Source organism: Lathyrus oleraceus, chromosome 2 (assembly GCF_024323335.1).
Source record: "Lathyrus oleraceus cultivar Zhongwan6 chromosome 2, CAAS_Psat_ZW6_1.0, whole genome shotgun sequence".
NCBI classification, from domain to species: Eukaryota; Viridiplantae; Streptophyta; class Magnoliopsida; order Fabales; family Fabaceae; genus Lathyrus; species Lathyrus oleraceus.
The window spans coordinates 338,682,709-338,702,060 of NC_066580.1; the positions used below are offsets into that span (position 1 = coordinate 338,682,709).

Sequence of the window (19,352 nt, forward strand, 5' to 3'; positions counted from 1 at the left end):
ATATATTTTTTTCCAAAATAATAATAATAATAATAAATCCAAAATTCCAATTATTTAATTAAATTAATAAATTAAATATTAATTTAAATTAAATAAGTGTCTTATTTGTCTTGGGGTGTTACAACTCTCCCCCACTAAAAGAGTTTTCGTCCTTGAAAACATACCTCAAGCGAATAACTCCGGATAAGACTCCTTCATCCGACTCTCAAGTTCCCAAGTCACATTGCCACCTGCTGGTCCTCCCCAAGCTACTTTCACCAAAGCAATCTCTTTACCCCGCAACTGCTTCAACTCTCGATCCTCGATCCTCATAGGCGATGTTTCAACAGTCAGGTTATCTCTCACCTGTACATCATCTACTTGGACTACATGCGACGGATCATGAATATATCTCCTCAACTGAGACACATGAAAGACCTCATGCAAATTCGCAAGCGACGGCGGTAAAGCGACACGATAGGCTACCTCCCCTATCCTCTCCAAAACCTGATAAGGACCAATAAATCGAGGTGTCAACTTCTTCGACTTCAAAGCTCGACCAACACCAGTTATCGGAGTGACGCGAAGAAACACATGATCTCCCTCTTGGAACTCAAGTGACTTCCTCCTCTTGTCATGATAACTCTTCTGACGACTCTGAGCAATTCTTATCTTCTCCTGAATCATCTTAATCTTTTCTGTAGTCTGTTGAACAATCTCCGGTCCAACCACAGCACTCTCACCGGACTCATACCAACACAAAGGTGTCCGACATCTCCTACCATACAAAGCTTCAAACGGTGCCATACCAATGCTCGAATGAAAACTATTGTTGTAGGTAAACTCAATCAAAGGTAAATAACAATCCCAAGCACCTCCTTTTTCCAAAACACAAGCTCTCAAAAGATCCTCTAGTGACTGAATCGTCCTCTCAGTCTGACCATCAGTCTGCGGATGATATGCAGAACTCAATCTCAGCTTAGTTCCCAACGCCCTCTGCAAACTTTCCCAGAACTTCGATGTAAATCTAGGATCTCTGTCCGAAACAATACTCGACGGAATACCATGCAAACTTACAATTCTCTCAATATACAACTCGGCTAATCTCTCTAACGGATAATCCATTCTGATCGGAATGAAATGAGCCGACTTTGTCAATCTGTCAACAATCACCCAAATAGCTTCAAAATTCTTACTCGTCCTCGGTAAACCAGAAACAAAATCCATACTGATACTATCCCACTTCCACTCTGGAATAGCCAACGGTTGCATTAGCCCAGACGACTTCTGATGCTCAATCTTTGACTTCTGACAAGTCAAACAGGAATAAACAAAACTCGCAATTTCTCTTTTCATTCCCGGCCACCAAAATAACTTCTTCAAATCATGATACATCTTCGTAGCTCCAGGATGAATACTCAACCCACTACGATGCCCTTCCTCAAGAATACTCTTCTTAAGCTCGGTGACATCCGGAATACACACCCGATTACCAAATCTCAAAACACCATTCTCATCAACTCTGAATTCACCACCTTGACTTTGATTCACTAAAGTCAACTTATCAACCAAAAGCATATCGGATTTCTGGCCTTCTCTAATCTCCGCCAGAATACCACTCGTTAACTTCAACATTCCCAATTTAACACTATGGTGAGTACTCTCACACACCAAACTCAAGTCTCTAAACTGCTCAATTAAGTCCAATTCCTTAACCATTAACATAGACATGTGTAATGATTTCCGACTCAATGCATCAGCCACTACGTTTGCTTTACCCGGATGGTAATTCAACCCAAAGTCATAATCCTTCAGAAACTCTAACCATCTCCTTTGTCTCATATTCAGCTCTTTCTGATCAAACAAATACTTTAAACTTTTATGATCACTGAAAACTTCAAATCTTGACCCGTACAAATAATGCCTCCATAACTTCAGAACAAATACCACAGCTGCCAACTCTAAATCGTGCGTCGGATAGTTCCTCTCATGAACCCTCAGCTGTCTCGAAGCATAAGCTATAACCTGCTTATTCTGCATCAATACACCACCTAAACCCAACAATGAAGCATCACAGTAAACCTCAAATGATTCTGACGGACTCGGTAATATCAGAATAGGAGCACTAGTCAACCTTCTCTTCAACTCTTGGAAACCTTCTTCACATTTTGAGTCCCCAAACAAACGCTTGCCCCTTTCTAGTCAACATCGTTAACGGTAACGCTAACTTAGAAAATCCCTCAATGAACTTCCTATAATAACCAGCCAATCCAAGAAAACTTCGAATCTCAGCCACAGACTTAGGAGCTTCCCACTTAGCTACCGCTTCTATCTTAGAAGGATCCACAGCAACACCACCTCTTGAAATCACATGACCAAGAAAACTAACCTCTTCTAACCAAAATTCACACTTAGACAGTTTAGCAAATAACTTCTTTTCTCGCAGAACTCCTAGAACCACTCTCAAATGCTCAGCATGCTCTTCTTCAGATTTCGAATACACCAAAATGTCATCAATAAACACCACAACAAACTTGTCCAGGTACGGATGGAAAATCCTATTCATATACTCCATAAATACTCCAGGCGCATTAGTCACACCAAAAGGCATTACAGAATACTCATAATGTCCATATCTTGTTCTGAAAGCAGTCTTCTGAATATCCTCAGTTTTCACACGTATCTGATGATACCCAGATCTCAAATCTATCTTGCTGAACACACTCGCACCAACCAACTGATCCATCAAATCATCAATCCTCGGCAAAGGATACCGATTCTTGATCGTCACTTTATTCAGTTGCCTGTAGTCCACACACAACCTCATAGTACCTTCTTTCTTCTTAACCAATAACACTGGTGCACCCCACGGTGACACACTCGGACGAATAAATTTCTTATCCAACAAATCTTCCAGCTGACTCTTCAATTCAGCTAACTCAACAGCAGACATACGGTACGGAGCCATCGATATCGGTCTAGTACCAGGTACCAAATCAATCGAGAACTCAACTTCACGCTCTGGCGGCAATTCATTCACCTCTTCCGGAAACACATCAGGAAAATCACACACCACGGCTAGATCGCCAATCACCAGTTTATCTTTAGCCTCCAAAGTCGCTAACAGCATAAACAACTCCGCCCCATCTGCTACTTCCTCATTCACCTGCCTGGCTGATAGAAACAAACTTTTTCCTTCCTCAACCTCAGGAAATATTACAGTCTTATCAAAACAATTGATAGAAACTCGGTTAAACACCAACCAGTTCATTCCCAAGATAACATCAATCTGCACTAGTGGAAGACACACAAGGTCTATCCCAAAATTTCTACCAAAAATACTCAAAGGACAACTCAAGCAAACTGAAGTAGTAGTCACTGAACCCTTTGCAGGAGTATCAATCACCATACTTCCAAGCATCTCAGATATCTCTAACTTAAGTTTCACAGCACAATCCAAAGATATAAAGGAATGAGTCGCACCTGTGTCAATAATAGCTACAAGAGGAAAGCCATTAATATAACACGTACCTCGGATCAAACGATCATCTGCAAAAGTCTCAGAACCCGATAAGGCAAAGACCTTGCCTCCTGACTGATTCTCCTTCTTCGGCTTAGGACACTGTGGACTGATATGACCCATCTCTCCACAGTTGAAACAAGTTACAGTCTTCAACCGGCACTCTGCAACCAAATGACCACCTTTGCCACACTTGAAACACTTCATCTCAGCACTGGTACACTCATGAACACGATGTCCAGCCCTACCACATCTATAACACTTAGCAGGAGCACTAGAGTCTCCCCCACTAGGCCTCTTCATCCCACTCTGCCGCTGAAAACCTTTGCCAGCTGCATACGGTTTTCCACGGTCATTCTGATTCTTGCCTTTCCTATCAACCCTCTGCTGATAGCTCTCTGCTCTGGCTTTGGAATCCTGTTCAAAAATCCTGCAACAGTCAACCAAGTCAGAAAACACTCTGATCCGCTGATATCCAATAGCCTGTTTGATCTCGGGACGCAACCCGTTCTCAAACTTCACACATTTTGAAAATTCTCCAGCAGCCTCATTATAGGGAGTGTAATACTTCGACAGCTCGGTGAACTTAGCAGCATACTCAGTAACAGACCTGTTACCCTGCTTCAATTCCAAGAATTCTATCTCTTTCTTTCCTCTGACATCCTCTGGAAAGTACTTCCTCAGGAATCTCTCTCTGAACACTGCCCAAGTAATCTCAGCACTCCCAGCAGCTTCCAACTCAGTGCGGGTAGCAACCCACCAATCATCTGCTTCTTCTGACAGCATATGCGTACCGAACCTGACTTTCTGGTTATCGGCACACTCAGTCACTCTGAAGATTCTCTCGATCTCCTTCAACCACTTCTGAGCACCATCTGGATCGTATGCTCCTTTGAACATTGGAGGATTGTTCTTCTGGAACTCACTCAGTTGACGAGCAGCTCCCATTCCCGCAACATTCGGATTTCCTCCAAGTACTCCAGCTATCATACCCAGAGCCTCAGCAATCGCAGCATCATCTCTACCTCTTCCAGCCATCTCTATTCTGAGAACCCAAACAACCAAAACAATAAGTACTGATAGGGTTACACAACACCTATCCCGTACAGGGAAACAGAAAATTACGACTCGACTCGACCGACGATGCTCTGATACCACTAATGTAACACCCTTCTAAAATACCCCAAATATTTAATTAAAATAATAAACATATATCAGAGTAATTATGCAGTTAAGGGTGTCACACAATCATTCCCACCATGTTCCAAAATAACTGTCATGCTCTTTATTTAAACAATTAAACATTTGCATAAATCGCAACGGATATAAATCAAATCAATCAAAACATGTAACATACTACATGTAAACTGGTTCAATAATCATTAACAACATAATTAAAAGGTTCCCTCCCGATGTTACATCTATCAGAGCATGACCCACTAAGGAGACTACACTAGACTCCAAGCATTTGCTTCTACTCAACTCATTTCTCGTTACCTGAAAAATAGTTGTAAGGGTGAGTTCCTCAATCGATATAATAAGCATTATAAAATATCATGCAATGTTAAGTAATTTAACACATTAATCACCCTAATCACAACATACAATCAGTAACAGCACATCGGCTCACATCATACTCAATATTCCATCACACACAAGTATAATCTCAAATCATACTCTACAACAACACAAACACACGTATAATATTGGAATACATCCATTCATATTATACGCCATACATACATTATGCAATGAGACTCCACACATGCGGTACCGACTATTCTTGAACATATAGTTCAAGCTCACCGATCCCTCCAGATACGGCTACTAAGCTCACTAGTCGCACTCATTTGAGACCTAGTGACTCACTCACTAATTCCTCACCATGGGAATTAGCTACAGCCCCGAAGGCTAGACTATGCACACTAATCATCTAGCATGCAAACATCAACAACAAACCCACAATGGTTCACTCACTAATTCCTCACCATGGGAATTAGCTACAGCCCCAAAGGCTATGCTATGCACGCTAATCATCTAGCAATGCGGCATCAACAAAATTCACAATGGACATATGCTCACACTCTAAGCCATACAACAGTCCATTCACAAATACAGGCATAATATATACATTCACATCATTATACATGCCATCATACATCATTATCATGTAATTTAATTAAACACAGTATTAGCACACTCTACTAATACCTATACTGCTCAAAACAGCGGGATATAATCCCTATTACATCATGTGCCAACATAGGCCAGCTCTCAATTATGTACACAATATTAAAATATCCATTTTTCCACTCTGCAACATACGATATCAATTTTTGATGATGACAAAAGACCATCATGCACGTCTACGAACAAAGATTTGAAGGCTTTGAGTCGACCATAGGGGTCAGCTCAAAGCTCGCAGGTCGGCGCAAAGGCTCTGCTCAACTGGAGGGAGTCAGCGCAAAAACCCTTGCGTCGACGCATACAGTCGACGCTTAACTCACGGGTCGGCGCAAAATGCCTTGCGTCGACGCATGCAGTCGGCGCGTGCCCCACGGGTCAGCGCACGCCGACTCTATGGTCGACCGTTCGCGCGCAGACTCAGATTTCTGAGTTATTCCAAAGTTCCGTTAGCTTAACGCATATCCGGTTTTCCGGCCGCTTCCTCATCTAAAACCATCTCTAAAAAAAACAATTTGTCTTGTAAATTGGTAGCGCCGATTCAAGTTTTTAATTGGGATTCGTGCCATAGTCTAACATTTACGACTCACACAACTATCGATTCAATTTACAGATTTTAACACAGTTTATCCAACATCAATTTCAGCATATACAGTCCCAATTAGGGTTAAATCAACGGCTTATCACTACCCATTACATATTATCCCATAATACCCATTAATCGACGATAAACCCCCCTTACCTGAGTTAATCCGGCGACTCTGTAAGCTTCAAGCTCTTCCTTCTTCAACCTTTGCTCTACAGCTCTTTGCCCTTTTCCTCTTCTCTGCAGCTTCTCAGTTTTCACGTGAAACCTTCTTTTTCAAAAAATGAAATCTTTTTACTGATTCCAACTTATATATTTTTTTCCAAAATAATAATAATAATAATAAATCTAAAATTCCAATTATTTAATTAAATTAATAAATTAAATATTAATTTAAATTAAATAAGTGTCTTATTTGTCTTGGGGTGTTACATAGCTCGCTCAAGATTAGCTGAAGAGTTCCCGTAATTTAGTTGAAATTTGGTAATGAGTCAATGCTCTGGTCATGTAACACTGGGTAGATTAGTGATATTGAACTCGTTTCTTATTTGGATATGCTTTATGTCATTGCTTGTCCTATTTTAATTTTGAAGGGATTAATGAGAGAATGATCATGGTATGGGACATGGATCATTTTATGAAATACATGAGTATTCTTTATTTTCCGCTGCGACGCATATGTTTGAATATTCATGATAATTGAGATGTGTTATTTTAAATGACCAGGTGTATTGTTGGTTTTAAAAGCTTTTAGTTTTGAAAACGTTGATGTAATGCCCTTTTCTTATATGCGTGCTTATTTACTCTGATTAATGTTAAATAATTTGGGGTAGAAAAAGGGGTGTTACATAGTGGTATCAGAGCATGGTCGACCAGTTGGTCAATAGTCGTAGGTTTTCCATGGTATTTGATTTGTGTATCTGACACGATCGATACTGTTTGTTCGACGTTTCGGGTTGTGGATCCGACTCTTGAAAGAGGATTTATGATGAAGATAGTAGGGAGAGTGCGTCTGTCTACAAGAGTTTGAAAGGGAAAAACCAAGATCGGGGGAAACCGTATGATGACAAGAGGAGACAATCTAGTGTTGGCAAGAAGCCAAGTGGGGGAGGATCTTCTACTCCACTTAAGTGTTTCAAATGTGGTGTGGAAGGACATCGTACTACGGAGTGCAGTAGAGATTCTGGGAAGTGCTTCAATTGTGGCAAGATTGGTCACAGAGCAAACCAGTGTAGAGTTGGTTCGAACGTGACTTGTTTCAACTGTGGTGAGAAAGGTCACATTAGTACGCGATGTGATAAGCCGAAGAAGGAGCAAGCGAAGGGGAAGGTGTTTGCATTGTCTGGTGCGGAGACCAGTACCGATGATAGACTAATCCAAGGTACGTGCTTTATTAATGGTACACTTTTGATTGCCATTATTGATACCGGTGCAACACATTCTTTCATTTCTTTGGATTGTGCTAAGAGGTTGAATCTTATGTTATCTGATATGCGTAGAAGTATGGTTATTGATACACCTGTTATGGGTTCTGTTTCTACTTCCTATGTGTGTTTGAATTGTCCATTGAGTATATTTGGTAGGGATTTTGGAATTGATTTAGTTTGTCTTCCGTTAGAGCAACTCGACGTGATTTTGGGTATGAATTGGTTAGAAGTTAATCGGGTGTATATCAACTGTTTCGAGAAGACGGTTATTTTTCCTGAGGTTGGTGCTAAGGAAGATTGGTGTCTGTCGGCTAAGCAAGTTGATGAATCGGTGCAAGATGGTGCCGAGTTGTTTATGTTGTTGGCAACGTTGGATATTCGTGAGAAGAGGACGATTGAAGAACTGCCAATAGTTTGTGAGTTTGCGGAGGTATTTTCGGAAGATATAAGCGATTTACCGCCGGAACGTGAGGTCGAGTTTTCGATTGATTTAGTTCCTGGAACTAGTCCTGTATCGATGGCTCCCTATAGAATGTCTGCTTCTGAGTTGAAAGATTTGAAGAGTCAACTTGAGGATTTACTCGAGAAGAAGTTTATTCGTCCTAGTGTGTCGCCGTGGGGTGCACCTGTTCTGTTGGTCAAGAAGAAAGAAGGTTCTATGAGATTATGTGTTGATTATAGACAACTGAATAAAGTGACGATTAAGAACAAGTATCCACTTCCGAGGATTGACGATCTGATGGATCAGTTGGTTGGGGCTTGCGTGTTTAGCTAAATTGACTTGAGGTCTGGGTATCATCAGATTCGTGTAAAGGCTGAGGATATTCAAAAGACTGCTTTTAGGACAAGGTATGGTCACTACGAGTACTCAGTGATGCCTTTTGGGGTGACGAATGCACCTGGTGTATTTATGGAGTATATGAATAGAATCTTTCATGATTATCTGGATAAGTTTGTGGTTGTGTTCATCGATGATATATTGATATATTCCAAGGGTGAAGAAGATCATACAGAGCATTTGAAGGTTGTGTTATCGGTGTTGAAAGAGAGGACGCTGTTTGCTAAACTCTCTAAATGTGAATTTTGGTTGAGTGAGGTAAGCTTTCTTGGACATGTGATTTCGAGTGGTGGTATTTCTGTGGATCCTACGAAGATTGAAGCTGTATCTCAGTGGGAAGCTCCTAAGTCTGTTGCTGAGATTCGAAGTTTCCTTGGTTTGGCTGGTTATTATAGGCAGTTCATTGAAGGGTTTTCTAAGTTGTCGTTACCGTTGACGCAGTTGACTAGGAAAGGTCAAGCTTTCATTTGGACTTCGCAGTGTGAAGCGAATTTTCAAGAGCTTAAGAACAGATTGACTACGGCTCCCATTTTGATTTTACCGGATCCGTTAGAAACTTTTGTGGTGTACTGTGATGCTTCTTTGTTGGGTTTAGGAGGAGTGCTGATGCAAAAAGGGCAAGTAGTAGCTTATGCTTCAAGGTAACTTAAAGTTCATGAGAAGAATTACCCGACACATGATTTAGAGTTGGCCGCCGTGGTGTTTGTGTTGAAACTTTGGAGACATTACTTGTTTGGATCGAGGTTTGATGTGTTTAGAGATCACAAGAGTTTGAAGTACTTGTTCGATCAGAAAGAATTGAATATGAGGCAAAGGAGATGGTTGGAATTCTTGAAAGATTACGACTTTGGTTTGAATTATCATCCTGGAAAGGCGAATGTTGTAGCTGATGCATTGAGTAGGAAATCATTGCACATGTCTATGCTGATGATTCGAGAGTTTGAATTATTGGAGCAATTTAGAGATTTTAGTTTGGTTTGTGAAGCGACATCTTCGTGTGTTAAGCTTGGGATGTTGAAGCTTACGTGTGGCATTCTTGATGAGATTAGAGAAGGTCAGAAGTCAGATTTGAAATTAGTCGATGTTATGACATTGATTATTCAAGGCAAAGGTGGCGACTTTCGGATTGATGAGAATGGTATCATTAAGTGTCGTGATCGAGTTTGTGTTCCGGACGTTGCGGACTTGAGAAAGAGGATTCTTGAGGAAGGGCATCGAAGTGGTCTGAGTATTCATCCTGGTGCTACTAAAATGTATCAAGACTTAAGGAAGATGTTTTGGTGGCAAGGTATGAAGAAGGATGTAGCGGAATTTGTGTATTCATGTTTGACTTGTCAAAAGTCAAAGATTGAACATCAAAAGCCGTCTGGTTTGATGCAATCGTTATCTATTCCCGAGTGGAAGTGGGATAGTATCTCTATGGATTTTGTTTCAGGTTTGCCGAGAACATCGAGTAATTGTGAGGCGATTTGGGTCATTGTGGATAGGTTGACGAAGTGTGCTCATTTTATTCCGATGAGAATGGATTATTCGATGGAGAGACTTGCTAAATTGTACATCGAGAGGATTGTGTGTTTGCATGGTATTCCGACGAGTATTGTTTCGGATAGAGATCCGAGGTTCACTTCGAGATTTTGGGAAGGTTTGCAAAGTGCTTTGGGTACGAAGTTGCGTTTGAGTTCAGCATATCATCCGCAAACTGATGGTCAAACGGAGAGGACTATTCAGTCGCTTGAAGATCTTTTGAGGTCTTGTGTTTTGGAACAAGGAGGAAATTGGGATAGTTTCTTGCCTTTGATCGAGTTCACGTATAATAACAGTTTCCATTCGAGTATTAGAATGGCACCTTTTGAGGCTCTTTATGGCAGAAGGTGTAGAACTCCTTTATGTTGGTACGAATCAGGAGAGAGTGCTGTGGTTGGACCCGAGATGATCCAAGAGACTACGGATAAGATTAAGATGATTCAAGAGAAGATGAAGGTTTCTCAGAGTCGTCAAAAGAGTTATCATGATAAGAGGAGGAAAGCTCTTGAGTTTGAGAAAGACGAGCATGTGTTTCTTCGAGTTACGCCAATAACGGGTGTTGGTAGAGCTTTGAAGTCGCGTAAGTTGACGCCGCGTTTCATTGGTCCTTATCAGATTTCCGAAAGGATAGGTGAAGTGGCATATCGGATTGCATTACCATCATCACTTTCTAATCTTCATGATGTGTTCCATGTGTCTCAATTGAGGAAGTACATTGCGGATCCATCGCATGTTGTTCCATTAGATGATGTGCAAGTGCGGGATAATTTGACGGTTGATACATCACCTATGCGAATTGAAGATCGAGAAGTGAAAAAGCTTCGTGGTAAGGAGATTGCTTTAGTAAAAGTGATATGGGGCGGAGTAGCCAACGGTAATATTACGTGGGAACTCGAGGATAAGATGAAGGAATCATATCCGGAGTTGTTCGATTGAGGTAAATTTTCGAGGACGAAAATCTTTTAAGTGGGGGAGAGTTGTAACAGCCCAATTTTCGTATTTATTTATTATTACATTATTATTATATTTTTATATCTTTATTTTAATTATGTGGAGTGTTAATTAATTTAATTTGTGTGGTAATTAATTATTTAATTAATATGAGAGGTAATTAATATATCGAATTAATTGAGTGGTGTATACATTAAGTGGTTTAGTTAATTGAATTTAAATAGAAGTATTTTGGGCCTAGTGATTAAATTGGATAGATACCATAAATTAAGCCCAACTAGAATACTATTATAAATAGTAAGAGGGAATGGAGTGAGAATTAGAATTCATTTGAGCATTGGAGGCAATAGAGAAAGAGGAGAGGAAACATAAAGAAGAGCGAGAGTTTTCATCGAATTGGCGAGGTAAGGGGGGAATTCTGATCCTTATGGGGTTGTATGATTGGGTCAATGGGTAGTACCATGTTTTAGGTTGAAATCCTTGAATTGCATGATATTAGAATAATTAGGTTTTGATGAATACCTTTAAATTGTGATGATTAAATTATGCTAAAACTGTGAATTAATATGTATTTGGATGAGTCATAATTTTCTGAACGTGTAGCTTTTTACGAAATCGAAATCGGAGGTCCGAAGGTCCTCCAACGATGGAAAACGCGGAGAATTCTGCATTCTGTTTCGTGTTAGCGCAGGAACAGCTTTCTGTTTTGCGTTAACCAGTTAACCCAGGGCGTTAACCGGTTAACACTGTTATGATATTAAAAAGAATTTAATTCTGACTTGCGTTAACCGGTTAACCCAGGGCGTTAACCGGTTAACACTGTTAAAAATTGCCAGAAAGCGCATTCTGTTTTGCGTTAACCGATTAACCCAGGGCGTTAACCGGTTAACACTGTTTGAAAAGTGAAAAAATTGATATTTAAATGTTGTGTGCGTTTTGGAATGAAACCTAATGGTACATGTTTGATAATTGGCATATATTGGTGAATAATATATTGTATGAATGTGTATGTATACCGTGATTGGATTATGAATGATTTATGATTATGGATGTGTATATGTAATTATAAATGAGGTGTTGTGGTGAAGGTGTATATGTACCAATTGTGAGTTATGGTGATATGTGGTATGTTAAGATGGTATGGAAATCTTAATTGCATATGTGTTGGTATGTGTGCATTCATTCATAGCATGGTTGACTTCATTGTGGAAGTGGTGAAAATGTGGGTTCACATGAGCAGACGTTGATTCTTGATTGGAATCAGGCGTAGTATTAAGCGGTGATCCTTAATTGGAAACAGACGTAGCAGACGTTAATCCTTATTTGGGATTAGGCGTAGTTTTAAGCGGTGATCCTTCATTGGAAACAGACGTAGGGCTTTGGTCTTGTCCGGATCGGAAGCGTGGCTTGGATTCTAGATATTGAATCGGAAAGCGGTGAAACTTTGAGTTCACATTATGGTACCACATGCATGGAGTCACATTGTCTTGCATGGAGTCGTTTATCATTATGTGATAATGGATATGAGTGTGATGTATGTTTGAAATGTGTGAAATGATTGTTTGTTAATATTATTGATATAATTATACAAAGTGTGATGAATTCTTTAATTGTTGGTTTAACTCATTATGCCTTGTTATGCTATTTCATAATGATTTGAATTCTCACCCTTTCTGTTTGAATGTTACCTTTACATGGGTATCGTGCAGATATTATAGAGTAGTATAGCTGGAGTAAGTGGACGGTAGCTCGCTCAAGAGTTCCCGTAATTTAGTTGAAATTTGGTAATGAGTCAATGCTCTGGTCATGTAACACTGGGTAGATTAGTGATATTGAACTCGTTTCTTATTTGGATATGCTTTATGTCATTGCTTGTCCTATTTTAATTTTGATGGGATTAATGAGAGAATGATCATGGTATGGGACATGGATCATTTTATGAAATACATGAGTATTCTTTATTTTCCGCTGCGACGCATATGTTTGAATATTCATGATAATTGAGATGTGTTATTTTAAATGACCAGGTGTATTGTTGGTTTTAAAAGCTTTTAGTTTTGAAAACGTTGATGTGACGCCCTTTTCTTATATGCGTGCTCATTTACTCTGATTAATGTTAAATAATTTGGGGTAGAAAAAGGGGTGTTACAATCAGCAGTTTCAATGAAATTCACCTCCTCTGGCTCAGTATAATGAGCTTCAGCAATTTGTAGAGGGTCGGAGTTGATTTTCATCTGGCTCCGTGGCTTATCACCGAACTTAAGTCTTCCCTCCTGGATTGCATTCTGCACCAGATCCCTGAAAAGAAAACATTGAGACGTTTTATGACCCAAAAAACTATGGTATTTACAAAACCCTCGTTTCTTTCTTTGTTCTAAAGGAGGTACTTTAACACCCGGAGGTATTATCATTTGACCATCTTTGACCAGTAAGTCGAAGATTTCATCACATTTTGTAACTTCGAAAGTATATGTTTTCTTAGGAAACCTGTCATTCTTTTAAGGTTCGACAGGGTTTCTCCCGTTCGAAGGGGCCAAAACTTTGCACACATATGGTGGCCCATGTGTCAACTCATCAAGATCGATCTCAGTATCGTCGAAGTCTGGAACTTCAAGGCCTGAATCTTCATGATCTTTCCTAAAATCGACATAGGCTACCCTTTTACCTTTGTTTGTTCTAGCCTTTTCCTCTTTTAAATGTTCTACCTGTCGAACTCTGTCAGCCAACTGAGCCATATCCCTTAGGTATTGAGTATCCAACTTCTTTCTAATCGAGTAATCAAGGCCTCCAACGGCCATTTCGACCAACTCATGCTCTGGCACTTGCGTAAAACACCTGTCTTTGAGTAGTCGAAATCTATTCAGGTAGTCGTCAATTGGCTCGGTGAATTTTCGTCTGACACTAGCCAACTCTTTCAAACTTATCTTCGTTTGTCCCATGTAGAACTGTTCATGGAACATTCTTTCGAGATGGTTCCATGAATGGATCAAATTCTGGGGAAAGTTGTGAACCATGTAAAAGCATTCTTGGTAAGAGAACTTGGAAAAAATTTCATCTGAAGATTCTCGTTATTTGACATATCTCCAGCTTCAATTAGGTATCTCACCACGTGTTCGACAGTAGACTTAGTAGTATCCCTAGCAAACTTGGTAAATTTGGGGATTTTGGTCCTCAGGGGCGCATCTGTCTATAAGACATATTCTGCCAAAGGCGGCGTATAGTTGGGTCTTCTAAGACCAAAGTTCACCCCATTTCGAACCATAATTCTCTCGACTATAGCGGCTAGATTATTATCTGCTGCCACATCATCATGTCGAACTTTCTGTATGATATCATCGACATTCTGATTCCTATTTACCATTAACACCCTTGGTTCCCAGTGCACATGTGGTTCGATCCTAGGAGGTACTACTATTCCTCCTGGATTTTGTGGGATCTGGTTAATGGTGAGGTCTTCCTCAAGCATGGGCTCTTGATTCTCTCTTACCCAATCCCTGGGCAGGGGACACTGGTGCTGAGGTATACCAAGAAACTCAGTCATTTGAGCCACTTGTGCTGTCATCTGTTGATTCGACTGAGTTGTATTCTGAATCAAAGGATTTAACACAGTGGCCAAAGTTTGAGTCAACATCTGGACCATTTCATGATTGCTTTCGTCCATCTGTTGCCTCCATGCCGCTGTAAAATTGTTGGTAAGAGTGGATAGTTGTACTGGGTGTCTTAAACCTAACGCCTACTGGTTCGACCCACGTTTATCCAGGATCCTTGTACTGGTGAATTTATGTTAGCTGCTAGTTCCGAAAAAGTAGAACCCATATTCTGTAGATTGGCCATCATTGAAGTTGGCATTCCATACGACTATTCTCGACTGCTAAATGGTATTGAAAAACTAGGGGGTACCAACGGCCTGTTTGAGATGTCCCTAATCGGTGAAGGAGTATGGGGAGGTCCCCTAGATCCAACATAAGTCAGAATTGGTTCAGAGTGGGAGATCGAATGCGTAGGCATCGAACTCACCATATACGAAATTATTTCGGATGCATGTGTCGTGCTCGTATTTGCCCCCATCGAAGAAGAAGGAGGCACTATGCTGCTAGTTGATGGGTTTTGAGAATTCTGAGTTTCTGGCGGATTCATATTCGCCATCCCCGTCTGTGGTTCTCTCCCTGTTCGTCGTTTGTGGTTTATGGCTATTTTACCAGTTATTAAAAGCATACAACAATTCTTTTCTAAAAAACTTAGCAATCAAACAGAACGTTAGCACTGATCCCACTGGGCGTGCCAATTTGTTTACCTTGAAAAATGGTAAACAACCGCTGATCTTCCAAATTTCTAAATTTAGTCACTTACAAGATCGATCAGATTGATCCTAGGACATGTGTTAAATTTCTCGTAAGCGTAACGTTGGTAAATGATCGAACTAAACGTCGAATCGAAGCGTTAAATAAAAATTAAAGACAAAAGAGTGACTTGAACAAAAGAACAATCTTAAATCAGTATTTAGAACTATTAAAGAAGAAGTAAATGACGGGAATTGTAGAAGGATTGAAAGCAATCGAAAAGGTTGGTAAGTGCTGGAATCTTTAAGAATGTAAGGTAAAAGTTCAAAGTAACGAAATGAACTAAAGATCTTTAAATTTGTAAACGACGAAGTAAGAAATAAAGTGTTTAAGAGTAAAGAGCAAGGAAAGATATTTCTGAAGAGAAAGTAAAGATAACTTTGTAATGCTTTGAAATGATTAAACAATGGTGTAGACAACGTATATTCTGCGTTTTACAGTTCTTCTTCACACGAATACTTAGTAAATTTGCAGGTCTTTGTACATAATTTGACACACTTTTCTAACTCTAAGACCCTATATTTATACTGGATCGAAATAACCTCTCTGAGGGTTCTTCAATCACGTCGATACACATGGCGTCCTCCATGTGTACGTTCGCTCACTCTGCTTCCACGTGTATCCTTGCGGTTTCTATCGAAGATACTCTTCCCTCCTTTATTTAAATTTCAAATCTTTGATAGAAACCGTTTTTTAACCGCTCCTTAAGGAATCGTTCCGAAATTTCAGCTATAAGCTTGATCTTTATTTAATCAGCTAAGTCAGTCTACCTTCAGCTGGTCGAATCATCTCTTAGTCGAAATCAGTTGTACATGCTTTTCAATTTTGATAATTTGGAGTGTGCGTCGAAAATTTGAGCTAACAATTATAAAATGATATCTACATTGAAGGATGATATCCTAACTAAATTATTTTATCTCAAAGTCTACTACTTGATTATTGTGTCAATAATCTTTTCAGTCACTTAATCTATTTTTTGATGTTTAAAAAAAAAACAATACCAATATTAAACTCAAAAAGGCAAAATATTTTTCAAATTCCAACAACTTATGCTTGTTGGCAATATCTAATTTCAATTTCCGCACAAACATGGAAAAATTCTACCAAGTATAACAAGATTCAAAAGGACAAATAAAGCCATACAATCACATAAATCAATCTATTGATGAGAATAACCACTCTAGTAACTACCCAAATTTCCATGCTTCTCTTTCTTCATCAATTGATCCACAAAATCATTAATATTCTTATCAGAACTACCCCCTTCACTAACAGCATCCCTAGCCAACTTCTTCCATTCCATCACATTCCTTCGAATCACTTCACTTTTTTCACCTTCCATCACAACCTTCAAACTCTCAACAAATTCACCTCTCTTCACAACACCATTCTCATCTTCTTTTGGCCTCACACCAACTTCCCAAATTTCCTCCAAAAACTTTGCATCAGGCAATTGATCAGCCCATTGTGGCAAACACACAACAGGAACACCAAGACTTAAACTCTCAAGCGTTGAATTCCAACCACAGTGTGTCACAAAACAACCAACACCATCATGTGCCAATAGCTCTAGTTGGTTACACCATGTTACAATTATACCCTTTTCTTTTATCAATTCCTTAAACCCTTTTGGTAATTTTCCTTGCTCTGATTCTCTTAAAACCCATAAGAAATTTACTTCACTTTGTTTTAATCCAAAAGCTATTTCTTCCATTTGTTCTGATGTTAAAGAAACCATACTTCCAAAAGAGACATATGCTACTGATTTAGATGATTTTGTTTCTAACCAATTGATGCAATCTTCACTTAATGGCTTCCATAAACTTGCTCCATAACCTTTGTCTCCTTTGATTCTACCATCTAAGTAAGCAGAAGGAACCATTGGGCCAATTAACTTTGCAGGAAATAACTCAGTTAACCCTTTCACCACCTTCAACACAAAAGAAAAAAAATTCCAATCATCAAAAATGAACCAGAAAAACCAAAAATAATGTAATTTCAACTACAGACACCAAGATATTAAAAAAACAAAAAACTTGATGTCACGTCTTACGTAAATACGAACAATGTGATTTCAATTGCTGACACAATAAATTAAAATAAAATAAAACTTGATTTTATCATGGCTCAAATAGTTGACTTTTAGTTACTCTTCTTTTTGTTTTTTTTGTTATGGTACAAAACAAATATTTTTTCAAATAGTTAGTGGTTTGAAATTTGAGTATTTAGAATTGAATAAATGAGATTGTGCGAATTCGAACCAACACCTCTGTAATGAAAAGTAAATAGTTAAATTGTAATGAGAAATTTACCTCTCCTTCTAAAGCTTGAAAGGTGTTAACAAACATCCAATCAGCAAGATTGAGATTAGAGAACTGACTCAATTTCATAGCCATATAAGCAGGGTAACTTTCCGGAAACCTTATAAAACTTGGAAGATCTCTACAATTCAAAGGAGGAAGACCAGGAAGAATCAAAGGCAGATCATCAACAGGAACTTCAATCAAACCGTGATGTATACGACAGAAAATGTTACAAACAGCAGCTGAATTAGTGAAAAAAGCAGCACCGTAGATCCCATGTTTCTTAGCAACATCAAGTGCCCAAGGTAGAAAAGAATCGTACACAATGCACGTGATTGGCGTGGAAGTTTTTTGGTGTTTTTGAACGAGGTTCGAGAGTGTTTTTGAACCGTTGGATTTGAATGAAGTGAGAAAGAGATCGACGTTGTTGGCTTGTGAGAAACCGGATTGGTCGAAACCGTCGGAGATTGGTTCGACGGTGATGTTTGGTGCGGTTATGGATTGAACGGTGTAGTGAGTTGTTGCGAATGTGGTTTTGATGTTTTTGGAGAGTAATCGTTTTGCGAATTGGATTAGTGGACTTATGTGACCTTGTGCTGGGTATGGGATTACTAAGACATGAACATTGTTGTTCATGTTGTTGTTGTTGTTGTGACTCTGTAGAACCATGTTTGTTTTGTTTCTGTGTTTTTGTTTGTGTAATGAGTTGTTGTCGTGGGTTGTTTATATATAATATTAAAGAGCATCATATTGCATGTAGTTTATTACACAAACAAAAACATGGTCAACATCAAAGGTGATTCTAGCTTGCGTATTTGTGTTCGCTTTATCAAACTCACCATTTGTCAACTTAACCGCAATTTAAATAGTCTTTTTCTCTCAAAAAATAATTGTATAAGCTTTTCTATAAAATTATTTAAATATAATGTCTAAAGTTTTTTTTATAAACTATTATAATTCGAAAATAATTGTATAATTAGATTAATAAAAATATATTATTTTGTCAAGCTAAATCAATTGTATAAAATATATTATTTTGAAATAAAAATATATTATAAACTATTAAAGTTCTTATACCGTTAAAGTTCTCATACAATTGATTTTCTCTAATATAAATTGTAATAAAAATATATTATTTTGTCAAGCTAAATCAATTTAATTGATAATTTAATTAATAATTGCATAGTAAAGGTAAGGGTGTGAATTCATTATATGTTATTTTAAATTATATAGACTTTGTAATATATGATAATCAATATTATATAAAAAATAGCAGGTAAACAAATAATAATCTGCATCACTATTTTTTTTTAATTATAAAATCAATAATCTTAAAATTGATATTAATTATTTTAGATTATACAATTTTTTTATGTTTGATCTTTGTATTCTATAAAAAATATATTATTTCTACAATTAAAATATCAAAAATAAATAATATAAAAATATAACATTCTTTTATATTTGACAATCTTCTATTTGACAATCTTACAACAATATTATTATGTTTACACTATAATTTACACCTACACCGTATGCACTGTTCACAAATACGGTGAACAGTGCTGTGAATATTAAATCCGTACATGAATAGTTTATGAACAATATCATATGAATAGTGCGTGCACAATAAAGTTGGTTAATGAAATGTAAATAATTGGTTAATGGATTTATGAAGTTGATTAATAAACGTTCAGATA

At 38.4% G+C, this 19,352-nt stretch overlaps 1 protein-coding gene across 1 annotated transcript; it reads right to left on the minus strand.

The window, feature by feature from the left end:
* Positions 1 to 16,355: 16,355 nt before the first annotated feature.
* Positions 16,356 to 18,365, minus strand: LOC127119405 (UDP-glycosyltransferase 74B1). Its single transcript, XM_051049639.1, has 2 exons — positions 17,662 to 18,365; positions 16,356 to 17,279 (listed from the first exon to the last, which is right to left on the minus strand). The coding sequence occupies exons 1-2, from the start codon at positions 18,319 to 18,321 to the stop codon at positions 16,530 to 16,532; spliced, it is 1,410 nt and encodes a 469-aa protein (XP_050905596.1). The 5' UTR covers positions 18,322 to 18,365; the 3' UTR covers positions 16,356 to 16,529.
* Between the last annotated feature and the right edge of the window lie 987 nt (positions 18,366 to 19,352).